This window comes from Peromyscus californicus, unplaced genomic scaffold, assembly GCF_007827085.1.
Source record: "Peromyscus californicus insignis strain IS unplaced genomic scaffold, ASM782708v3 Scaffold_23__1_contigs__length_62951481, whole genome shotgun sequence".
Classification (NCBI taxonomy): Eukaryota; Metazoa; Chordata; class Mammalia; order Rodentia; family Cricetidae; genus Peromyscus; species Peromyscus californicus.
The window spans coordinates 62,440,967-62,467,408 of NW_026294534.1; the positions used below are offsets into that span (position 1 = coordinate 62,440,967).

General features: G+C 40.5%; 1 protein-coding gene across 3 annotated transcripts; it reads left to right on the plus strand.

Annotated features, from left to right (window-relative positions):
* The first annotated feature begins 377 nt into the window (after positions 1–377).
* On the plus strand, positions 378–13,328 carry LOC128119318 (zinc finger protein 14-like). 3 transcript variants are annotated; one of them, XM_052752737.1, is made up of 5 exons: positions 378–496; positions 4,783–5,162; positions 10,442–10,568; positions 10,739–10,799; positions 11,734–13,328. In XM_052752737.1, exons 2-5 carry the CDS (start codon positions 5,124–5,126, stop codon positions 12,773–12,775), a joined length of 1,269 nt encoding a protein of 422 aa, XP_052608697.1. In that variant the 5' UTR covers positions 378–496; positions 4,783–5,123; the 3' UTR covers positions 12,776–13,328. The 3 variants fall into 3 exon arrangements, with proteins under 3 accessions (XP_052608697.1, XP_052608698.1, XP_052608699.1); XM_052752738.1 differs by lacking the exon at positions 378–496 and adding an exon at positions 511–640; XM_052752739.1 differs by lacking the exon at positions 378–496 and adding an exon at positions 657–3,843.
* Positions 13,329–26,442: the final 13,114 nt, after the last annotated feature.

A 26,442-nucleotide genomic window follows, 5' to 3' on the forward strand; every position in this document is an offset into this window, starting at 1 on the left:
GGGCTATATAAAAAGACTCACCAAAAATATTCTGGAGAAGCTATGGCACAATGACTTCCTGAGATGTCGGGACCGAAAATTAGTTGTTTTTTTTCAGTGGACTTGTTCCACTGAAAAAATTGGCTTGACACTGGCAACTATTTTCACTGGCCAGGGTTATTTAGTAAGGCACGCCTACAAGTACACAAGAGCCATGGGCCTATGTTGCCCCTTGCTGGCCATCGCAACACAAGACAATGTTTTCAAAGCTCACAGCCTAAGGAGCGCCTAGAGGAGCTGTTCCTGTCACTCAGCTCACGCAAAGCAGTTTTAGCCAACCAGAGCCTTCAGGCAGGTTGTCCAATCAGAAGCTTCTGGAAGGCAGGGGGTGGGGGCAGTGTTCTTTCCGGCCGCCATGCTAGCTAAGGGTTTTTCACCAAGGCTGAGCGAGGTCACTGCGGGTGCCGCTGCCCGGAGCTGGGAGGGGAGCGCGGACGAGCTCGGCGGCCGCGCCATGGTGAGCGCGGGGCCGCTGTCCCCAGACGGGGCGGAGCGTCCGGCGGAGCCGCGGGAGCCGGTGTGCTGGGTCCTCCCCGGGGCTGGGGGAGCGGGCGCGGGGACACGGCGTCTGCCCAGCGACCTGGGCCCTGCCCAGCGGCCTGTGGGTACTTCCGCCTTGATGGTTCTCTTCCGCGCCAGCGCTGAGCGGGAGGCCCCGCCCTGCGGGGGGGGCGGGGGAGCCTAGCGCGTGTGACGTCACGGTCGCGCCTGTCCTGCCTTTTGGTGCTGCGCTGGAAGGCAGCCTTGCTAGACTGAGGTTCTTTGTGGTGTCTTCTAGAAGTACTGAACTTTGCATTCCAAACGCAGATATAGGATCCTTTTTCGGTTAATTTTGCGACATTTGTAAAGTTTGTCCAGTGAGTTTCTTTGCAAAGGTGTTCAGAAACAGCTGTGGAAAAGACTTTTCTCATTGATTTTTGTTGTTGTCGTCGTCTGTTTGTTCTTCGGTCAGATATACTTTGATTATATTTTTTTCTTTATTTCTGTTTATGTGTTTGTTAATATTTTTCCCCAAATAGTGCACTGTTTTGAGTACTGAAGTCTGATGGGAAATGTAGTCAGGAAGCATTGCAGTATTGTGTATTGTGTTCATCATTTCTTTTCTTCTTTTCCACGCACCTTTTATGTTCCCTGTTATGATAAATACTTTTTTTAGGATTTTATTGGAAGTGTGTTGAGCTTCTAGTTTAAACTGAGAACTGACATTTTTAAGACTTCCTATCACGAGTGTGGTATGCTAGATATAGATGAACACCTTTGTATTTTCCCATAGTGTCAGAATATTTTTGAATAACAATAAATTCAAAAGGCACAGTGGTTTTGAAAGTAGCAATTTCAGATAATTCCACTTACTGTGGTAATTGGGACAAGGCTAATGAAGGTTTATTCCAGTCTTAATTAGTAATATTCTTAAATCACACAGCACAGTATAGCTATGCATACATGTAGTTTATAAAATGAATACAAGTAAAAGAAAAGGCACAGAAGTGGGCTGAGAGACATGCAGGTAGAGCCTGTATTGGTGTGCTAAGGAACTCAAAACTGGGATGCTCCAGGGAGGACTCAGTTTTGTCAGCCTTGCTACAGAGTTCTAGTTGCTAGATAGAAGGTGGAACCAGGCTTTGAGAACAGGCAACTGGGTTCAGGTCCAGGTCAAGATTGGGAGGGATAGGCAGTGGAGAGGCTGGGCTAACAGAGGTTGGACCTAGTTTATTTGAAACCTCGGGGACAAGAGTTCCCTGCCTGTCCCTTCTTCACATACATGCCAAGTATGAGATGATAGGTTGGTTGGGTTGGGGCCAGCCATCCTACTGCTTGGTGTCCATCACTTTATGAGGCCAGGAGAGGGAGTTATATACTTTCCTGGTTTGGCAGGTTCTTGGACTTGGTTTCCCTGATAGCGTTTTTTAATACACTCATGTGCCCCTCTAGGGTCAACTCACCCTGATAAACTTAATAGAGTGGCTCCCTTTCTGTTGCCGGGAATAAGCCGTTTATCAGTCTTTGCTATTTGAGTGAACAGGTAGTATTGTTGTGGATCTACTCTAGGGGCTGTAGTCATTCTGTTCTCTTAAAATGGAGTCAAATGGAGTTTCAGGGCAAGGCATTGCCTAGAAAGAAAGCCACTGTTTTTCACAACATGGAGTAACTGGAACAGGGCACAACCTGATCTCAACACTGAACATATCTTGGATATGGATATCCAGGATTCTGCAGAAGCACTCTTTTTATTAAGTAGATTGTTTTCATTAGTGATTTGTAGTTTGGAGCTGGAGAGATGGCTTAGTGATTGAGAACTCACTGCTCTTCTAGAGGACTGGAGTTCCATTCCCAATGACCACATGGTAGCTTACACCTATCTGAAACTCCAGTCTGAGGGGATCTGAAGCCCTCTTCTGGCCTTCATGGGTACCAGGCACGAATGTGGAGCAAACAAACACCCATATAAATACATAATTATTTTAAAAAAATAATTTGTAGCTAATGTCTGCAGGCTTCCCCTCCCCATTTTGTTTTGTTTTCTTTCCTTTCTTTCTTTTTTTTTTGTTTAGACAAGGTCTCACTGTGTGATGTGTCTGACCTGGAACCCTGGAATTTTGTAGACCAATCTGTCCTGGAACTCAAAGCAATCTGCCTGCCTGTGCCTTCCAAGTGTGTGCAGTACCATACCCAGCATGTCTGTAGTTCTTTGTGTATTTCTTACAGTACTGTATATTACAAACATTATTTTTTATTTTCACATCCTATTGCTCATTGCCAAGGTATAGGCATAGGATGGAATTATGTATCCTACATGTTTGCTATAGTATCTCATTAGTTTCTTGAATTTTTGTTGGTTTTTGAGATTTTCTTTTTTATTTCTTCTGTAAAAGCTCCTTTCCCCTTTTGTTGACATACAGTCGCCCTCATCCCCCACCGCCCAACTATTTGTATGATCATATAATTTAAATTTATTTCTATATTATATATTTATCTGCCTGCATTTATGTCTGTGTACCATATACATGCTTGGTGCCTGTGGAGGACAGAGGAGTGTTGTGGGATAATTGTTTTGTTCACTGTGAAGATAGGTCTCTACCTAAGGTGCCTTCTGATTGATTTAATAAAGAGCTGAATGGCCAATAGGTAGGCAAGAGAGAATAGGTGGGACTTCCGGGGAGAGAGAGGAACTTGGGAAGAATCTGAGGTGCTTGGAACTAAGCCAGTGAGATGCACATGGCAGAATGTAGATTAATATAATGGGTTAGTTCAAGTTATAAGAGCTAGTTGGAAAAAAGCCTAAGCTAAGGCCAAGCTTTCCTGATTAATAAGAAATCTCCACGTCATTATTTGAGAACTGGTGGTACAAAGAAAGTCTGACTACAGAGGAGGGTGTTGTATCCCCTGGAACTGGAGTTACAAATGATTGAGAGCCACTATGGTGCTGGGAATTGAACCTGGATCTTCTGGAAGAGCAGGCAGTGCTTTTAACCCCTGAGCCATCTCCCCAGCCTGATCATAGGATTTTTGTTATTTACTTGTTGATGATAGATTACACTGATTTTTAACTTTTTGGGGGGAATGGGATGAGTGTTGGGAATTGAACTCTGGTCCTTGTGTGCTCTGCCATTGAACTTTATCCACAAACTGAATTTTGACGTTTTAATTGGTTTTGCATACCTGTCTTAATTTCTACTTGGTTGTGGTACGTAAGTTTTTGATTTGGTTTAGTTAATTTCTTTATTATATTGAGGGAGACCCTTGGGTAAGTAAGGATGGCCTTGAACTCCCAACTCTTGCTGCTGCTCCCAAAATGCTGGAATAGTAAGTATGAACTTAACTGTTTGGATCTTCCTTATTTTTTTTTCCCATTTTAATTTTTCAGATTTTTTTCCCTTTGTCATTTTACTTCTTGATTTTTGTGGCTGTATTACTTGATTTTCTTTGGTACATTGTGCAATCTTTATAAATAAAACACTTGAGCGATATGACAAGAGCATGGTGAGAACATGGACAATAGAAAGATAAAGATAGAGCATAGTCACTGGGCTTCAGAGGGGCTCTTTGAAAGGTGTACATGCCTGATGATACACGTAATAAAGTATTGCTGGAAAAGCTCAGAACAATAAAAACAGAGCTAACCGCTGGGCATGATAGTGCACACCTTTAATCCTAGCACTCAGGAGGCAGAGGCAGGTTGATCTCTGAGTTTGAGGCTAGCCTGGTCTACAGAGTGAGTTCCAGGACAGCCAGGGCTACACAGAGAAACCCTATCTCGAAAAACCATAACCAAAACAAAACAACCCCCTCATCCTGAAAAACAAAAACAAAAACAAAAAACAAAGAACTAAAATACCAGAGCTAGCCACTTCTAAACCTCAGATTGGAAACTTTTACCATATGTGGCTTTAGTGAGCTTGGGCCTCAGCCTAGGGAGGTCCCACTCAGGTCACCCTTCTGAGCCCAGGGACTTTAGCAGAGCTCGAAGCAGGCTGTGTGCTAGGATTTGGCCAGCAGTGTGATAGGGAAGAAAATGCAGGATGCTGCTAATGGAGCTCAAGACACATCTAGTTACAGGTAAGACTAGTCTGAGAGGAGCCTGTGGGTGGAGACAGATGGATCCGGAGGTTGTGAGGGTGGAGTGTGAGGGAGCATACTCAGTGGGAACACAGGTCCTGAATATTGCTGATTGCTTGTGTGATGGCTGATCTTCAGTTGACTTGATTGGCTCTGGAATCAACTAAGAGGCCTGTCTCTGTGCAGGTCTGCCAGGGGTTTTCAGGAAGGACTAACTGAGGCGAGAAGACCCTTTCGTATAGTGGGTGGCACTTTGAGTGTGACCTCAGTAGAGAGAAGTCCAAAGAAGAAGCAGTGTTGTTTTCCTGCCTGCCTTCACTTCTCGCTGGTGAGTGCATCTGTCCATTGCTGCTGCTACTGCTGCTGCTGTTCCGCCGCCACCACATCCTTCACTGACGTTGGAACCCAGCTTCTTGGGCCTTCCAGTGTGGACTGAAGAGCAGAAGCTGTCCAGGTGTGCTCTGGGCCTTTGGCACCTGATTGAAGCTCCTGAGGCTTCTAGTCATCGTGGATGGAGCCTCTCCATCATGGAGACAGCCATTGTTGGACTGTGCAGGCCAGATCAGGTAAGCTGTCAATTAAATAAGGTAATCTAATAAACTCTCCTTGTTATTTGTTCTTTTAGTTCAGCCTCAAGAGAACCCTGATTGATTCAGATAGCTAACTATATCCTCCTATTTTTCTTATGCATACCTTACACATTATTTTAAATCATCATTCTCTATTTAATTTTACACATCAAATTAATTTAATTTAAAAGAATTTGAGAACTGTCTCAAAAGGAAGCTTAAGGACGGTTTTATGAATTGAAAGCAAACCCTCAGGACTGGCAAGCTGTAAGCTCTGGCAGCTGCCAAGAAGTGGAGATAGGTAAGAGAAGAGAAAGCAATGCCACATGAGTTAAATTGGCTTATCAGTCCCATGGCAGATAGGCCCAAAATACCAGCCTGGACATTTAGGCTCCAGCCAGCATTTTAAAGAGAAGAAAAAGGAGTTATCCAGGAGATCTCATGGCAGCTGTTAGTAATTACACAGGGAGCCCTTGTCCTGTTTGCAAATATTAAATATTGATTTAATTTCTTTCCTACATGTGCATGTACATAGTTATATTGTTTAATCGCTTTTCTTGATAGAGTCTTCAAATAACTTGCCTGTTTTATCTAAGGTACTCTATGTGGAGTCCAATAATTTTCTCCATTTATTCCTTTATGACTTTTAGGCTAGATTGCTCATTTCAAAGAATTTGTTAATTGCTGCAGGCCGCAGGAATATATCATAAGAACTCAGCTGGTTATGGCAAAGTCACTACCTGGAGGAATCAGGGAATTCCTCCAGAGGAAGCCAAATCCCAAGGAGTTTTTGGTGTTACTTGGCTTGTTATATATCAGCTGTATTCTGTTATGAAAATCATGTGTGCCTTCACAGTTTTCCCAATTGACTTGTCCCTAAGAAGGGCTAACAGTGTGGACTGATCACTCTCTGGACATACACATTCCAGGTATTTGGAGAACAGCCTCGGGAAAGGCTTTCTCTAGAATCAGATATCTCCCTTGGCCACTTTCAAGGACTAGCAGTAATAACAGTCCACATGCAAGTCTCCTGGTAAATTCCACAAGGAGACACCACCTAGGTCAGGTGGACGTTAAGTAATAGCTTTACACAATTCAGCTCGGACCCCTCTTTCTTACAGCCTTACTAACTTTATAGACTGCTAACTCCTTACCTAACCACTTCTAGGAATATTTAGATAACCTCCTGCACTGACAGCTATGCTCAGCCAGAAGCCCAGTTCAAGCCTCCCTGTAATTATCATCATTAGCAGCATCCGGCCAGGTCCATCCCCAGATGGAGGAGAGTACTTTATCAGAGATACCTCTGTATTCTCTAAGAACAGACTTAACCATCCAGGCTACCTGTTTGAGAAGGCCTGGCGGATGTGCCAATTAAGCGTTACTTCCTCCTTTCCCAAACCTTACCTCCAGTTCCAGATCTCCCTTTAACTATCACCAGAGGCATCCAGCTGTACACAGGTTGCCTAGCGACTGAGCACACTTTCCCCCACCCTGCAGAAAAACGGCAGATAGCTTGGACAGATAGGAGCCACAGGAAAAAAGAAGACAGTTTTACTTTCTCCCATTGACCTAGCAACTTATAGATTCTTAACATTTTCTACCAATCACGTTTAAGATTATAGTTGAGCACATAAGAGCCCTCTTCTTAGATATTACCTGAATTCAGCCTTTAGTTAATTCATTTCCCCATTGGTCACTTCCCTTTGGGGTTGCAAATGATAATTAATGGTTACTGCCTCCCTATGTGATTCTTATCACCCTTCCATTTGACCCTGGAAGCCTGGCTTTATATACCAGGACTTCCAGGGCACAGGGGTTCGGAGAAGAGAAAAGAGAATGGAAGAACTAGATGGGTAAGAACTTGAGAGGAACAAACTGAGATGGGGAAGAACTAGATTGAAGGGCTAGAAGAGAGTACCAGAGGAACGAGATGGAAGATGAGGATGAGCCAGATGGGGAACAACAAGATGAGGAAGAACGAGATGAGGAGAGAGAAAGAGATGGGAGAAAAGATGATATGGGAAGGAACAAGATGGATGAGAACCTAGAAGGGGCAGAACAAGATGAAGGAATTAAGATAGAATCCAGAGGGGACCGCGGACAAGTGTAGAGAGAAATCAGGCAAGAAAAGACCTAAATATGAGAGCAGAATATAAGCTTGTAACTGACACAGAATAATAAAGTATATGGACTAAGGAGTTTCGTGTACATAGATTCATTTCTCCTCATCAAAGATTAATTATCAGCTGGTTGTAGATTCTTCCCGGACCCTGGGAGGGGACTATCGAGGGGCTGGGCCCCCTTAGTCCCCGATAGTTAATTTCATATAAGTTACTAAATTTGTGACCATGGGGTTGCTTACAGTATTCTTTTATGATTTTCATCATTTGAATGTGATTGAATTACCCCTTTAGGTTCATGTGTAGGATACTTGATCTCTAGCTGGTGGCACTGTTTAGATTGTGTGGTTACTTATAATTCTCAGAGATGACTTACATTAAGTCCCCCCCCCCCCATTCCATTTGTCACATTTGTATTTCTCTGCATTCTTTCTGTATTTTTTGGTTGTTAAAGGTGAGCATTGCTGGCCTGATGTTACATGCCTTTATTCCCAGCACTTGGGATGCTGAGGCAGGTTGATTTTTATGAGTTTGAGGCCAGCTTGGTCTACATAGCAAGCTCCAGGCCAGCATGCAAGGCTACATACTAAGAGACCCTGCCTCAAAAAAAAAAAAAGAAAAAAAACCAAAAAAACAAAAAACAAACCTCAAAATGTGTGAACTTTTTTTTTTTAAAACTCTTTTTACTCTCTTGGCTCTTTGGGGCGGGGTTGGGGGTTGGGGGGCTGCCACCCAGCTCCCAGATAATCACACATGGAGGCTTATTCTTTCTTATGAATGCCCAGCCTTAGCTTGGCTTATTTTTAGCCAGCTTTTCTTAACTTAAATTATCCCATCTATCTTTTGCTTCTGGGTTTAATTTTCTCTATTTCTGTATATTTTTTCTTTCCTTCTTATTTCATGTCTGGCTGTATAGCTGGGTGGCTGGTCCCTTTTTCTCCCTCCTTGATCTCTCCCAGATTTCATCTCCTATTTATTCTCACTGCCTGCCAGCCCCACCTATTCTTTCTCCTGCCTTGCTATTGGCCATTCAGCTCTTTATTAGACCAGTCAGGTGTTTTAGACAAGCAAAGTAACACAGCTTCACAGAGTTAAACAAATGCAACATAAAAGACTGCAACACTTCTTTGCATCATTAAACAAATATTCCACAGCATAAACAAATGTAACACATCTTAAAATAATATTCCACATTTCCCCCTTTTTGTCTAAATAAAAATGAAAGGTTTTAACTTTAACATAGTAAAACTGTACACAACAAAAATGGTTATCAAGTAAGAATTACATTTACAATATTCAGTCCATTTATTTGTATTTAGCAAATTCAAAGAAAATACTCCATTATCTATCTTAGTAATTCCAAAGTTTTATACCTAATTTACTAATAACTAAGGAAAATTATAACTAATTATTTAGTCTTTAACTCCATCAAAGACCCCCAGAAGGATGTAGTATTATTTAACAACAGAGGCATTTTGCTGTCTGGACAGTCATCCAGAGTTCCTCTTTGGGATGTCCATCTTCAGCTTACAGGCCCAGAATATCTGGCAAACTTCTCAGTGAAGCAGGAAATTTGAAGGACTGTCCTATCTTGTATTGGCAAAGTTTGTCAGTCTCTTTTCTCTCTCCTGCAGAATGTCTGGGCAGACACTTCTATGAAGCAGGAACCCTGAAGGACTGTCCCATGTTGTGCAAAATTCAGCAGTCACTTTCCTGTGGGTCATCCATGTCCAGTTTTTACAGCAGTGAAGGCAAAAGCAGTTTCTTGCCCAAATGCTAACCTTGCCACATTGAAGGCAAGCTCCTATGTAGTTTTTTGATGCCCATCATCCTTTTGTGAAGTAAATTGATGTGCCAGGAACAGATGTTCTCATTGTCATGAAAAGCCTTAAGTTAACAAGACATTTTAAATGCCATATTCTGTAGGTCTTTGAAGTGTTTGAAGACCATTTATCTAAAATATATCTCTGTATGATCTTGAAAATAAGCCTAACATAGCTATAAATTTGATTGTTATAGATGACTAACTACTAACCTGTGTTTCTTAATTATCCTAAATAGTTCATAATAATAATAATAGCCTTCAGAAACTAGAACTTTACCTTATGTTTTTATTTTTATTTCTTTTTAATTAATTAATTTTGTTTTTTTGAGACAGGGTTTCTCTGTGTAGCTTTGCGCCTTTCCTGGAACTCACTCTGTAGCCCAGGCTGGCCTCGAACTCAGAGATCCGTCTGCCTCTGCCTCCTGAGTGCTGGGATTAAAGGCGTGTGCCACCACTACCTGGCTACCTTATGTTTTCAAATGAACTGCATAGGTACAATGCCTTAAACAGGAGTAAACACATATATACAGTGTACAAAAATAACTTTAAATTTGTACAAATATTCCACAGCATAAACAAATGTAACACATCTTGGTATTCCACCACACATTTGGGTCAGTGCTATGGCTCAATAGGTCAACACAACTGCCACTGAGCCTGATAACCTGAGTTCAATCCCTGGGGCCCACGTGGTAGAAGGAGCAAACTGACTCCCACATTCACAGTGCTGTGTGTGCCCATGTGAATAAATGCACATACACTAAATGCTTATCTTAAAGAGTGTATATGATTATGGAGTACTTCAGAAAATCAGTTCTCTCTTCTCTAGGGTTTGCTTTTTTTGTTTGTTGTCGGCTATACTTTGCCATATTCTTAAGAATATTTCCAGAGTACTTGTTCCAGAGAGTCTATTACTTGTATGTATTCATGGAACTCCATGTCTTTTTCTTTTTTTCTTAACCTTGTTTTTAGAAATTTCTTTGAATGTTAGGAATGTGGAGGAAGAAGCTTAAACTCTGAGCATGAATTTCCAAGGACAGCCAGGCTCCTGAGCCCTAATATTAATGCTGTTGTATGTATCGGATGATAGGGTGTGCCTGGGACAAGAAGTGGAGATGGCTGGAGAAAGGGAATGGGGTGGGGAAGCAATGCCTCTCCTCCTGGGCGCAGTAATGAGGAGAGTGATCTGTCTGCTGTCTCTGAACATCACTCAATGGTTTTACTAGAACTCCTGTGTTATGGAGTGAGTGTGTGGGAACCACAGTTATGTTGTCGTACTGTCAGACATGGACAAATCCACACTTATATACAAATATGGTATGTTTTAGGATCTGGTGAGCTTTGAGGATCTGGCCGTGAACTTCACCCAGGAAGAGTGGGATTTGCTAGATCCTTCTCAGAAGATTCTGTATGGAGATGTGATGCTGGAGACCTGCAGGAACTTCACTGCCATAGGTGAGGCTATCATCTTACCTTCACTCTGTAATTAGAGAGCAGGTGTTTCTGGTTATTGATGGTCACAGTGATTTGGATGTGGAAAGGGAAGAATGTGGTGAAGAAATTAGGTGTAGTTACAATGTACATTCTAATAATTTAATCACACATTTTCTGTGACAATATTTTAGGATATGAATGTGAAGACCAGAAAATTGAAGAACATTATGAAGATCCTGAAGTAAATATAAGGTAATTTGCATTCAGAAGTGCAAGCAAATATTCCTTGAAGAAATTTTAATGTGCTGTAAAATTTTTTTTTAAGATTTTTAAAAAATATTTATTTAATTTTTTTTTGTTTTTTCAATACAGGGTTTCTCTGTGTAGCCCTGGCTGTCCTGGAACTTACTTTTGTAGTCCATGCTCACCTTCAGCTCACAGAGATCCACCTGCCTTTGCCTCCTGAGTGTTGGAATTAAAGGCATGCACCACCATTGCCTGGCAAGATTTATTTATTTTTATTTTCTGTATATGGGTGTTTTTTTTGTGTGTGTTTGTCTGGTGCACTACATGCATACTGCGCCCTTGGAAACCAGAAGAGGGCATCAGATCCTTTGGAACTGGATTTATAGCTGGTTGTTACCCACCATGTTGGTGCTGGGAATTGAATCAGGGTTCCCTGGAAGAACAGCCAGTTCTCTTAACCACTGAGCCTTTTCTTCAGCTGCTGTGCCATGAAAATTTAACAAGTTAACAAAACAAATAATCCCAGCTTTAAATTTATTTATCAGTAGAGAATTTTCACCCAAAGTATTTTTTTGTTTAATCTTTAACCTAGAACCAGTTCTGGGTCCCTGCATTAACAAACTCTACTAATTTGATCATGGGCCTATGGGAACCATATTGCAGAACCATCAGTCCATTTATTTTCAGATACTTTGTGTGAAAGCACACATTTTGTTTGTCTGTTTTTCTTTTTTTGGGTAGAAAGTTGGTCTAATAGGCAAACAGTAGTAAATCAACTATCACTGATGGGCTTGTCATTTCTCACAGTAGTTATTTTTACAGATACTCTGATGCTGAAGAAGGTGGTCAGGGTGGAGCAGCCTTATCCATATACCAATCTCAGTATGAGCAGCAATGTGTGTGGAGAAATTTTCACGTGTCATTTATTTCATTTTAATAGGCACATCATATCTCACTCTGAATATACACAGTATGAACCTGAGGATTGTGAAGAGAAGCCACAGGACTCTAATTGTCTTACAAGGATAGAAGGATACACGGAAACTCACACTGTGAATGGACCTTCTGAGTGTGAGGTATGTTTAAAATCCTATGGACTATATCACCTCACTTACAATGGACATCACAACTATGAATACAAGGAGTGTGGAGGAAGCCAAACTGTACGAAAATGTTATGAATGTAACCAATGTGGTAAAACTTTGAGTTCTTTCAATTCTCTTCAAAGACATCAGAAAATTCATATTGAAGAAAGACCATATAAGTGTCAACAGTGTAGTAAGGCCTTTAGATGTCTCAATGCCCTTCAGTCACATGAAAGAATTCATACTGGAGAAAAACCTTATGAATGTAAACACTGTGGTACAGCTTTTAGCAGACTTACTCACCTGCGATTACATGAAAAAGTTCATACTGGAGAAAAACACTATGAATGTAAACAATGTGATATAGTTTTCAAATCTCAGAGTTCCTATCATAGACATAAAATAATGCATGGAGAAACATTTTATAATTGTAAAGAATGTGGTAAGTCTTTCATTTACCCCTCTTTACTTCAAATGCATGAAAGAACTCATACAGGTGAAAAGCCTTATGAATGTAAACTATGTGGGAAAGCCTTTAGATACCATTCTTCCATACGATTACATGAAAGAACTCATACGGGAGAAAAACCCTATGAATGTAAACACTGTGGTAAAGCCTTTACACGTCAGAGTTATCTTCAGTTTCATGAAAGAAGCCACACTGGAGAGAAACCCTATGAATGTAAAGAATGTGGTAAAGCTTTTAGGCATCACTCTTACCTTCGATTACATGAAAGAAGACATACTGGAGAGAAACCGTATCAGTGCATACAATGTGGCAGATCCTTCAGCCGACAAAGTTCCTTTAAGAGACATCAGTCTGTTCATGCTGTGGAAAACCCCTATAAGTGTCAACAATATCTACTTCCTTTATCCCTGTTTCCTTCAAATGCATGAAAGAACTTACACCAGCACCAAACCTTCTGCATGTGAACAATGTGATAAAATGCTTATCCCTAATTCACATAAAACACACATAAGGACTCAAAATAGTGATGAGTCTTTAAACAATGTAGTATAGCCTTCAGGGGCCACAGGGACTATAGAACCCCACCACCTGGAAGCAGTTACCAAAGATGATATCTCCTGCCCTTCAGCCTCCCATAAAAGTTTGTGGACATCATGTATCTCAGAGAGAAGTATTGCAGGAAGAAGGCCAGAAAAGAATGACTGTGAGCCACAGTAACTTATCTCTAGAGCCCAACAACCAAGAAAGGCCAGCACTTGAACTTTGGGGACCATCTTGAGGTTATAGAAACTTTTCTAGCTAACATAGGAAATCATTCCCTATAATCACTAGAAGATAGGTCTGCCCTTTTAATGAACTCTCCTTTTTAAATGAAAATTTATGGATTCAAACAGAGGTACACACTTGAGTCCGCTCCTATTCTGTGGAATGTATTCTATGCTGTTATTCTCAAGTTCAGTAAATCTACATATACTCTCAGTATTACTGCTGTGTGTCTTACTCATTTCTTTGAAATAACGTATATATCACATCCTGGACACCTCCCCACCCCTGGGCATAATTTGAGGGCTTTCATGTATGTATACAATATGTTGGTTAAATCCTATTCCCTCTCTAACCTCTCTAATTCTCCCTCTTTTTTTTTTTTAAACTGTGTTCTGGGACTCATTGTATAGAAAAGGTTGGCTTTGAACTTAACAGAGATCCACTTGCTTCTGCCTCCCTAGTGCCGAGATTAAAGGTATGTGCCACCAGAAACATCAGTGTACTTTTTTTTGCGCGGGGGGGGGGGGGGGGGGGGGAGATCCACTGAATCCAGATAATGCTATGTTTCTTTATTTCTGGGTTATAGTACCCAACCCAAAGTAACAAATACATCCTTATTCCTACACCTTGCTATCAGTATTGGCATTTCTACTTTTCCCAGAAGAAGTTTATTCCATGTGATCTAAGGAAATTGCAAAGACATTTCCTAAAGGAAATGCCAGGTAAGACAATGCTGACACAGACTCAAGTATCATCAAGACCCCAGAGGTGAGGTACACATGGTGATCTGTGTGGTCTTGAGGACTTGGGTTTTCGGATTCATACAAAGAGATGTGTTTTGAACGTGTATGGATATTGGTGTGTTATAATGGTGGGAGAAACAAAACTAGATCAGACAACTAGTGCAGAAATCCTGGTCTTAGTGCTGCAGATTATATATTCAAAAGGTATAGGTGAGTGGGCTGTAGAGATTGTTCACTGACTAAGAGCACTTGCTGTTCTTTGGAGAACATAGGTTCAGTTCCCAGTCCCCAAGTCGCAGCTTACAACTGCCTATAGTTCCAGGGGCTCTAATGTCATCATCTGGCTTCAATACGCACCTCCACATATGTGGTACGTATACATACATGTAGGCAAACACAGGAAAATTTCTTAAAATTTATTCAATTTTGGGGCTGAATTCTGGGTCAAAAGATTGCCTTCTGTAAATGAACCAGTAATGCCTGATATATCAAAAATTAATACTGATGAAGAAATCCACAGACTCAATAAATTGGAATGATGTACCATGTAAAGCCTATTTTCAGTGTTCAGGTTGAGAATAGTGCCTTTCACTCATAGTACAAGATACAAATGTCAGGAGCATCAGCGTATATGAAGAGCTCATCAATTGCCCATGTCTGCATGCTAGGTCTTACAGTAGCGGGTGGAGCAGCTCAATTTGAAAACCTGAATTCAGTGGGTTTAATGGGATACTAGAGCAGCAAGTATCAAGTGTAAATACTAAATTGCAAAGGGCAAAGTGAGTGTGCTTATCTGATGACAAGATTGGCAAAGCAATGATCAAAATTGTGTTACTCAGAGCTGAAGTGCAGGCATATTCTCAAAGTGTTCCCAGAAATGAAATAGGAAGCCCGGTAAGTCTGTCTAAACTACAGCATATATACCTTGATTTGTAGTCAAAGGCACTCTTGACTGAGACTGAGACTTGACTGAGGCAGGAGGCCAGGTCCTCTTGGGTCCCCTGCAATTTTACATTTCTGTATATGTACATGGGTATGTACATGTGAGTAAATACACCCACAGAAGCTAGAAGAGGGCTTCAGAATCACTAGAGTTGGAGTTATAGTGGGTTCTGAGCCATCCAGTGTAGATTCTGAAGACCAAACTTAGGTTCTTTGGAAGAACAAGTGCTTATAGGTGCTGAGCCATCTCTTCAGCCCTCTGTTAATCTTTCTCAGATTCTTCCCCATAGGGACCTTTAGTCCTTTACCTGGGTAGCTGTTCCTTGTGAAATAGGACATAACCAGACCCCACAGGTCCTATTGGACATGGGCTGGATTTGGTCATTATGGGTGATCCCAAATAGTGTGTGGCCCTCCTATTAAAGTAAATGCTTATGTTGGGTGGGGGGCAGGCGATCACTGGAATTTCAGCCAACATGCAATTCATACTAGGTCCAAGAAGTCATTCTGCAGTTATTTTTCCAAGCACAGAATTTGTAATTGGGATAATTATACTTGGGTATTGGCACAATCTCCATGTTTTCCCTGACCTGTAGGATGAGGGTTATGATGGTTGGAAATGGCTAAATGGAAGCTATTAGAGCTGTGATTACTAGGGAAAATAGTGAATGATAAACAATGTGCCTTATTATTGGGAGGTATAGGGAACAACAGCCTTGCTAGTGAGATCTTAGTGATGGTGAGTGGTGCCATGCCCCTTCTGCCTTTGAATCCTGGACCCTTTACTCCATACATATTGCATATTATTGACACCATCAAAGACTTGGAAAATGTAGGTGTGGGTGGTTCCCTCCATACCTCCCTCTAGTTATATTATCTGACCTATGCAAAATTGGGGTGGATCTTGAAGAATGAGAGTTGATCATTGTAAACTTGTAATAATGTAACGGGGGTGGTATGCATGTGTGCCTGAGCTGGTTCTGAAGACATGTTTCATGAAGAAGTAGCCAGTATACATATGGTCCCTACTCTTGCTACATTGATTTTTCTTCCCAAGCATGCACTAATGGCCTCGTGTGTGTGTGTGTGTGTGTGTGTGTGTGTGTGTGCTTTATGATTGGTTGGTTGGGAAGAAGACTAAGTCTTGGTTTGTAGATGGTTCTGCAAATATACAAGCATTACTCAGAAGTAGACAGCTGCATCTTTACAGTGTCTTTCTTGCACAACTCTGAAGGAATGTATTGAAGGGAAATCTTCACAGTGAGCAGAACTTCAGGCAGTGTACATGGTTGTACATTGTATTTAGAAAATTAGCCAAAGGTGAGATCATGTACTGACTTACCTATAACTAACTATTGCTTTGGCTGGATGGTCATGAACTTTGATTGGAAAATTAATAAGACATTTGTGGAAGGGTTCATTGGATGTAAACATGAATGGTTCTTTCAGCAGAAATGAACTTCAGTGATTAAGGAGATAGAATGATGTGTTCTGAGGATAATAGTCTCCTTCACTGGACATCCCAATGAGTATGTGCACAGCCTTGCCATGGTAGCAGAATTGGAGGTTATGGGTGTGCTCAACAACATGGTCTTACACTCACTGTGGCTGACCTGGCTACGGTGCTCTACAGTGTTATGTATACTGTTGACTTTTCACTGACTTACACAGATCTTTGTCTAAGACCTGGGATCTGAGAACCTGAAAGAATGGGGCGGACTACAGTCTAATGCTATAGACAACATTATTTCAGTTTTAGTGTACTTTTATACACAAATGTAACAATGATCAATGGAAGATTGTTTGAATTCAGAAAAACATGTAAATAAATGCCAGTAAGCACATACTAAATATTGACAGAGCAGCCTTTTCCCAGATGTTTCTGAAACCACTTTAAACACAATTGCTGGACACATACTACAGATTATATCTGGGAAATCATGAAAGCAAAGCAGAAGGACAAATCCAGATTCAGGGTACATTGACCAGATTGGGTTCTATAGCTATGTTCTGATATCTAACAAGAATAAGCATGTCTTATAATTGAATGTAAATGTAAATGTCCTAAGAGGCATGAAATCACATCCAAGAACACTCCAGGAAACAAAATGCACCTGAGATAAAAGGCCCTCTGCCTTTTCCCCTGGAGCCTCTCTCATAGTTCCCCAAGGCATTATTTACCATGTGACATTCTTTTGACTGTGTTCCGACAGTATCCCGACAGTATACCAACAGTAGAAGGCAATGAGTCTCCAATATGGCTCCATTCACCATGGTGTCTTATGGCAAGTTACCTACATTGGACTACTTCTGTCATAGAAGGTGCAGAGTTGTCTCACTGAAATAGACACTTAGGATATGGATTTGCCTTTCCTGCACATAATGCTTCCACCAAAACTACCATCCAAGCAGCTATAGAATGCCTTATCCTTCGTCATGACTTTCCACAAAGCATCACTCATAACTAATTAACTCTCTTTACAATCAAAGAAATGTAGCAGTGTGTTTGTTTTGTGGAATTTAATTATATTTCAATGTTCTTTACCATCTCGTAGCAGCTGGCATTATAGGACAGTAGAATGGCCTCTTATAGACATGGAGTTCCAACTATGAGACAATAACCTGATGTCTGGATTCGGGTGTCTAGATGGCATTATACTCTCCCAAGTCAGTGTCCAGTGTATGGTATGGTAATGGTTTCTCCCATAAACAGGAGTAAAGGGTCCAGGATTCAAAGGCAGAAGGGCCATGGCACCACTCACCATCGCTACCGTCTCACTGGCAAAGCTGATGTTCCCCCCAGGGCTGTATGATTTGTGCTGGTTTGTGTATGATTTGTGCTGGTATGATTTGTGTATAATTTGTGACTGTATGATAGAAGACTGGTTTCCAGAACAGGGATTGTTTCTGTCAGGAAGTCCAATAAACATTTCATTAACAGCTGCTTGCACCACTGGGTTCTTGCAGTCCTGAGTCACCAGGCTTAAAAAGAATTCCAATGTTACCAAGGGTGATTGGTCTAGATGAGCAGGGAGAAATTTGATACTACTCTGTCATTCAAGTAAGGAGGAATAAGACTATGGCTCAGGAGATCCTTGAAGGTTTCTCTTAAGTGTTGCTATGTCCTCTGATTAACATCAATCAGAAAGTACAAACCCCTGGCAAGGCAGGGTGATAAATGTCCCAGTCCTTTCAGAAGTAAATGTGTGGGTCATCCCTTCAGAAATGAACTAACATGAGTTTGAAAGGAATACAGTGTGGATAGAGAAGGAAATAGTTATAATTACTGTGTGTGGTTGAGTGATCCCTGATAGAAGGAAGAATTGTAATTATCAAATGCATTTTGTTAATCATGTTTGTTGATGATGGTCTAGGGTTTGAGAACTAGCTTATTCTTTGTCATTCCTTCTATGCAAGTATGAAGGCTTGCATATAGTAGTTTCCTCCTAATTGAAACATCCCCTCCAGGAAGGGGAGAGGCTCAATAGACTCAGGAGGTAAATGTCACATGTCCTCAAAAGATGAAATTACAAGATTCTTTGTAGGCCCTTATGCAACTTTATAGATACAGTAAACAACATTTTGGAGTATAGGCTGCAGAAAGATTTCTGGGACCTGTTGCTGCCTGTAGGTTGCACAAAGAGCTCCAGGGTCTGAGCTGAGCTGAGCTTTTTGGTGATGCAGCTGCTTTATCTCATCCATGATCCTTTAAGTCACCCTGCACCCTTGCTCAATATGGTGTTAGTTGTTGTGCACTATGTGAAGGTGTATTGGCTATAATTGGTGTAATAAAAAGCTTAATGGCCAATAACTAGGCAGGAAGTATAGGTGGTACTTCTGGGGATAGAAAGGGAGAGGAGTTGGAATCTAGGTGTGCAGGAGAAGCCAGGAGACACAGAGAGGAAATAAAGTCTCCATGTCATTATTTGGGAGCTGGCTGACAGGACAGAAAAAAACTCATTAAATATGGCACTCAACATGGGCTATGACCACAAGGATAGAGAAGTCACACCAGCTGGCACTGCCGCAGTTACCCTGTGGGTCTCTCCGTGAGCACTCAAAACAGTTGGCTGCTGCTCATGGGACTCTGGAAAGTGGGCTCAACAACTTTCCAGAGCTGGGGTGGTAAACGTGCCTCCCACCTGCTGGCATGAAGCTAGGCTTTCAGGGAACTGAGGGGGGTGAAGTCAGCCACTAGAGCCAAGTGGCAGAGGGCCTAGCTGCCACCTAACAGTTTAAGCTTTGCTCATGGGGTAAGAGAACACTGGGTGCTTAGTAAAGCTAGGTCTAGGCTGACCAATCCTCTAAATAGGTACAGAATGCTTAAAAATGTGCTTAAATAAAAAAAAAAATAAGAAAAGAAAAAAAAATAAAATGGGTATAGACAGAAAAAAAAGTTTGAAAATAATAAAGTCTTAAAAAATAAAGTAGTAAAAAAACAAAAACAAAAACAAAAACAAAAAGCAAGCCATGTAAGGATGGGAAATATACAGGATATCTGAATACTGTATAGTGCTTTGTTGACTTTGAATTTTTTAAATGCTGATGAGTGAATGACAGCTGATGAGAGACATTGGATTATGAAAGGGACTGCTAAATTAAACCAGCCTATATTCTTTAGAGATGTCTTGGTTTCAGAATGGAAGTCAAGAAATATGTTGTGTTTGGGGAAGTTATGCCTTTGTTTCCACAGGAACAGAAAGCTATGGATTCCTTCAAAGTTAATAGAGATCCAACTTGATGGGGAGGGGAACCTCCTGAGGATCTTGGCTGCAGACACAAGGGAGAAAGACAAAAAAGACTACAAGACAGGAAGACAGGTTACGTGTATGCTGATCCATCTACATGGAAACAGCACTGAGACAGGATGAGATGTGATAAATCTTTGTTGTCATTATCCTTTCATATGGATGGATAGAGATTTATATTACAGTTTGGTTATATAGCCCAAACAAACTTATAAAATTGACAGATGTCTTTTATCTGCTCAAACATAAAACAAAAAAATCATCTTTAGCTGATTTGTGCATACTGTGCATTCCATACTTATGTTAATGCAGATATATATGTTACCATTAAAAGTTAGTGTGTTTTTTTTTTTTAAAAGGACCAGACACCAGTAAAAATAGTCCAGATGATACAGCCTCTTAGAGTATCTCTTTTGGCAGTTTCCTCAAATTCTACATCCAGAACTTCAAAGCTGCTAGCTAAGATGGTCCAACCTCCCAGACTAAGCAGCCAGATCTTCAGATAAGTCCTATACCTTTTCTTTTTCTTTCTTTTTTTCCCCTAGCCACTGGTACTTGTTTTTATTAAGTGAAGCCTTAAGTATTTTTATATTGTTAAAGATAGATAAATTAAATTTACAAAAGGAGGTGAAAACACAGTACTGGTACATATGCTAATTCTCTAGAAAGTTATGACATAAGAGGATTTTCAAAATAGCAAATTATTATCTTTTTTGAATAAACATTACCTTTATATGTTTTTGAATAAACAAATAAAAGTGAGTGAGTCAGAAGTATTATTATATAAATCAAAATGGGTGAGTGAAGTACAAAATAACCTACAGGACATGAAATCTCATTCAAGTATTATTACTGAGGATTTTAAAGAATACCCATTGTAGTAGAAATACTCAAGTCATAGTCAATATGAAAAACAGGAATTATTTGTGGGAATACTTTATAGTGTATGCATTACATATGTATAGGCTATACATTATCTGTAGTTTCTGCTTTGCTTTTTAAATTTTTATTATTAAGAAATTTTCTATTCATTTTATATACCAACCACAGATCCCCCACTCCTCCCTCCTCCTGCCCCCCAGCCTTCCTCCTGAACCCACCTCCCATTCCCACCTCCTCCAAGGCAAGGTCTCCCATGGGAAATAAGCAGAGCCTGGTACATTCAGTTGAGGCAGGTCCATCCAAGACCCTCCCCCCTGCACCAAAGCTGCACAAGGTGTCCCACCATAGGTACTGGGCTCCAAAAAGCCCACTCATGCATCGGGGATGAATCCTGATCCCACTGCCTGGGGACTACCTAAACAGTTCAAGCTGAACAACTGTCTTGCCTATCCAGAGGGCCTAGTCCAGTCCCATGGGGGCTCCACAGCTATTGGTCCACAGTTCATGTGTTTCCACATTTGGCTGGCCATCTCTGTATGTTTTCCCATCATGATCTCAATGTCCCTTACTCATAGAATCCTTCCTCTCTCTCATCGATTGGACTTCTGGAGCTCAGCCTGGGTCCTGGCCGTGGATCTCTACATCTGCTTCCATCAGTTACTGGATGAAGGCTCTATGATGACAGGGTATTCACTAATCTGATTACTGGAGTAGGCCAGTTCCAGCACCCTCTCTATTATTGCTAGTAGTCTAAGATGGGGTCATCCTTGTGGATTCCTGGGAACTTCCCTAACACCCTATTTCTCCCTGTTCCCATGATGTCTTCATGGTATCTTTCCTTGCTCTTCCACTCTGTCCCTGTTCCAGCTCGAACTTCCTGTTCCCTTATGTTCTCATTCCCCATCCCTTGCCTCCCTCACCCCCAGTTTGTTCATGTGGATCTCATATTTTTCTATGCATCCCTCTTAGGGTTTTCCTTGTTAGCTAGCTTCTCTGGAACTGTGGGTTGTAGTCTGGTTATCCTTTGCTTTACATCTGGTATCCACTCATGAGTGAGTACATACCATGTTTGTCCTTCTGAGTCTGGGTTACCTCACTCAGGATGATATTTTCTATTTCCATCCATTTGCCTGCAATTTTCATGATGTCATTATTTTTCTCTGCTGAGTAGTACTCCATTGTGTATATGTGCCACATTTTTTTAAATCCATTTTTTGGTTGAGGGGCATCTAGATTGTTTCCAGGTTCTGGCTATTATGAAAAATGCTGCTACGAGCATAGTTGAGCATGTGTTCTTGTGGTATGATTGAGCATTCCTTGAGTATATGCCTAAGAGTGGTATAGCCGGGTATTGAGGTAGATTGATTCCCAATTTTCTGAGAAACCACCATACTGATTTCCAAAGTGGTTGTACAAGTTTGCATTCCCACTTACAGTGGAGGAGTGTTGCCCTTGCTCCACAACCTCTCCAACATAAACTGTCATCAGTGCTTTTGATCTTAGCCATTTTGACAAGTGTAAGATGGTATCTCAAGAGTCATTTTTGATTTGCATTTCCCTGATGATGAAGGATGTTGAGCAATTCCTTAAATGTCTTTCAGCCATTTGAAATTCTTCTGTTGAGCATTCTGTTTAGCTCTGTAGCCCATTTTTTAATTGGATTGTTCAGTATTTTGATGTCTAGTTTCTTGAGTTCTTTATACACTTTAGAGATCAGCCCTCTGTCAGATGTGGGGTTGGTGAGTGAAGATCTTTTCCTATTCTGTAGGCTGTCATTTTGTCTGATTAACCATGTCCTTTGCCCTACAGAAGCTTCTCAGTTTCAAGAGGTCCCATTTATTAATTGTTGCTCTCAGTGTCTGTGCTACTGATGTTATATATAGGAAGTGGTCTCCTGTGCCAGTGTGTTCAAGACTGCTTCCTACTTTCTCTTCTGTCAAGTTCAGAGTAACTGGATTTATGTTGAGATCTTTGATTCACTGGGACTTGAGTTTAGTGCATGGTGACAGATAAGAATCTATTTGCAATAGATTCATATTCTGCATGTTGACATCCAGTTATGCTAGCACCATTTGTTGAAGGTGCTTTCTTTTTTCCATGGTACAGTTTTGGCTTCTTTGTCAAAAACCAGGTGTTCATAGGTGTGTGGGTTAGTGTCAGGATCTTCAGTTCGATTCCATTGGTCCACGTGTTGGTTTTTATACCAATACCAAGCCTTTTTTTTTTTTTAAAAAAAAACTATAGGTCTATAGTAGAGCTTGAGGTCAGGGATTGTGATGCCTCCAGAGGTTGCTTTATTGTATAGGATTCTTTTAGCTATCTTGGGTTTTTCCATATGAAGTTGAGTATTGTTCTTTCCAGGTCTGTGAAGAATTGTGTTGGGATTTTAATGGGGATTGCATTGAATCTGTAGATTGCTTTTGGTAAGACTGCTGTTTTTACTATGTTAATCTTACCTATCCATGAGCATGAGAGATCTTTCCATTTTCTGATATCTTCTTTGATTTCTTTCTTCAAAGACTAAAAGTTCTTATCACACAGGTCTTTCACTTGTTTAGTTAGAGTTACCCCAAGGTATTTTATATTATTTGTGGCTATTGTAAAGGGTGATGTTTCTCTGATTTCTTTATCAGCCCTTTTATCATTTGTATATAGGAGGGCTACTGATTTTTTTTAGTTAATCTTGTATCCTGTCACATTACTGAAGGAATTTATCAGCTGTTGGAGTTCTCTGGTAGAATTTTTGAGGTCACTTATGCATACTGTCATATCGTCTGCAAATAGTGAAAGTTTGCCTTCTTCCTTTCCAATGTCTATCCCCTTGATCTCCTTTTGTTATTGCTCTAGCTAGAACTTTGAGTACTACATTGAATAAATATGAGGAGAGTGGTCAGCCTTGACTTGTTTCTGATTTTAGTGGAATTGCTTTGAGTTTCTCTCCATTTACTTTGATGTTGGCTGTTGGCTTGCTGTAAATTGCCTTTATTATGTTTAGGTATGTTCCCTGTATTCCTGATCTCTCCAAGACCTTTATCATGAAGGGATGTTGGATTTTGTCAAAGGCTTTTTCAGCATCTAATGAGATGATCATGTGGTTTTTTCTTTCAGTTTGTTTATATGGTGTATTACACTGACAGATTTTCATATCTTGAACCATCCTTGCATCCCTGGGATGAAGCCTACTTGATCATCATGGATAATTTTTTTGATGTGTTCTTGGATTCAGTTTGCCAGTATTTTATTAGGTATTTTTGCATCAATGTTCATGAGGGAGATTGGTCTGTAATTCTTTCTTGGTCGCATCTTTGTGTGGTTTGGGTATCAGGGTAACTGTAGCCTCATGTAAAGAGTTTGACAGTGTTCCATCTGTTTCTATTGTGTGGGATAATTGGAGAGTAGTAGTATTAACTCTTCTTTGAAAATCTGGTAGAATTCTGTGCAGAAAGCCCCTGGTTCTGGTTTTTTTTTTTTTTTTGGTAGAGAGACTTTTAATGACTGTTTCTATTTCCTTAGGGGTTATTGGTCAATTTAATAGTTTATCTGGTCTTGATTTAACTTTGGCATGTGGTACCTACCCAGAAAATTTATTTCCTTCAGATTTTCCAATTTTGTGGAGTACAGTTTTTTTTTCTGGTTTTTCAAGACAGCTTTTTGCCATGTAGTTTTGGTTCCCGTCCTGGATCTTGCTCTGTAGACCAGGCTGGCCTTGAACTCACAAAGATCCAACTGGATCTGCCTCCCGAGTGCTGGGATTAAAGGCGTGTTCCACTGCCACCCTGCTTGAAAACACGTTTTTGAAGTATGGCCTGATGATTCTCTGGACTTCTCCATTGTCTATTATCTCTCCCCTTTCATTTCTGATTTTGTTAATTTGGATGCTCTCTCTCTGCCTTTTGGTTAATTTGGATAAGGGCTTGTCTGTCTTGTTGATTTTCTCAAAGAACCGATTTCATTGATTTTTTTTTGTATTGTTCTCTCCGTTTCTATTTTATTGATTTCAGCCCTGGCATGTATTCCTCCTGGGTGAGTTTGCTTCTTTATGTTCTAGAGCTTTTGGGTGTGATGTTAAGTCTTTATGTGTGCATTTAGAGCTATGAATTTTCCTCTTGGCACTGCTTTCATAGTGTCCCATAAGTTTGGATATGTTGTACATTTGTTTTCATTGAATTCTAGGAAATCTTTAATTTCTTTCTTTATTTCTTTCTTGACCCATTGGTGATTCAGGTTAGCATTATTCATTTTTCATAAGATTGTAGGCTTTCTATAATTTTTGTTGTTGAAATCTAACTTTAAGCCATGGTGGTCCAATAAAATACAGGAGGTTATTTCAATTTTTTGTATCTGTTGAGATTTGCTTTGTGACAGAGCATGTGGTCCGATTTTACAGATGCTGAGAAAAAGGTATATTCTCCTGTGTTAGGGTGGACTGTTCTGTAGATACCTATTAAGTTCATTTGAGTCATAATGCCTGTTAGCTCCCTTATTTCTCTGTTAAGTTTCTGTCTGGCAGACCTGTGCTTTGGTGAGAGTGGGGTGTTGCTGTCTGGGGTTTGATGTGATTTAAGCTTTAGTAGTGTTTCTTTTACAAATGTGGGTGCCCTTGTATTTGGGGGCATAAATGTTCAGAATTGAGACTTCATCTTGGCGGGGTTTCCCTGGGATGAATATGTAATGTCCTTTCCAATCTCTTTCAATTTGAAGTCTATTTTATTAGATATTAGGATAGCTACACCAGCTTGGTTTTTTTTTTTTTTTTTTTTTTTTTTGGTTTTTCGAGACAGGGTTTCTCTGTGTAGCTTTGCGCCTTTTCCTGGAACTCACTTGGTAGCCCAGGCTGGCCTCGAACTCACAGAGATCCGCCTGGCTCTGCCTCCCGAGTGCTGGGATTAAAGGCGTGCGCCACCACCGCCCAGCCCCCAGCTTGGTTTTTAAGTCCATTTGATTGGAAAGTCTTTTCCCAACTTTTACTCTGAAGTAGTGTCTGTCTTTGAAGTTGAGGTGTGTTTCTTGTATGCAGCAGAAGGATGAATCCTGTTTTTGTATCCATTCTGTTAGTCTGTGTCTTTTTATAGGTGAATTGAGACCATTGATATTAATAATAATTAATAAATGAGTTTTTGTTAATTCCTGTTATTTTTTGTTGGTAGTATGTATTTTCTTTCTTTGGTATTTGTTGGTGTGGGATTATTTATTGCCTGTGTTTTCATGGTATGTTGGATTTTTCCTTCTAGGACTTTCTGAAGGGCTGGATTTGCAGATAGGTATTGTTTAAATCTGGTTTTATCATGGAATATTTTGTTTACTCCGTCTATGGTGATTGAGAGTTTTGCTGGTTGTAATAGTCTGAGTTGGCATCCATGGTCTCTTAGTGTCTGCATAATGTTTGTCCAGGACCCTCTGGCTTTCAGAGTCTCCATTGAGAAGTCAGGTGTTATTCTGATGGGTCTGCCTTTATATGTTACTTGACCTTTTTCCTTTGCAGCTCTTAATATTTTTTCTTTATTCTGTATGTTTAGTGGTCTGATTATTATGTTGTGAGGGAACTTTTTTTTTGGATCCAGTCTATTTGGTGTTCTGTAAGCTTCTTGTATCTTCATAGGCATTTCCTTCTTTAGGTTGGGAAAGTTTTATTTTATGATTTTGTTGAATATATTTTCTGTGCCTTTGAGTTGGTATTCTTCTCCTTCGATAGCTATTATTCTTAGGTTTGGTCTTTTCATGATGTCCCAAATTGTAGGTGGGAGATAAAGGATCCCTGACTCTTCAGCATCTGTTGTACAGGCTGTGTGTAGTAAGCACTGCTCCCATACAGTCTAACACATCCCACCCCATAAGTTCACTGGAATGTCAGGTAGCACAAAGGGTTGAAAAGTTCCTGCATGACCTTCCTTATCCTTCTAATTTAAGAGTAGCCTGCTCTGTAATGGCATCTGAGCTGTGCTGATACCCTGTAGGTTAGAGGTGAAATTTTTAAGGGGCCATGCTTTGGGCCAATGTTTTATAGAGATAACTGAA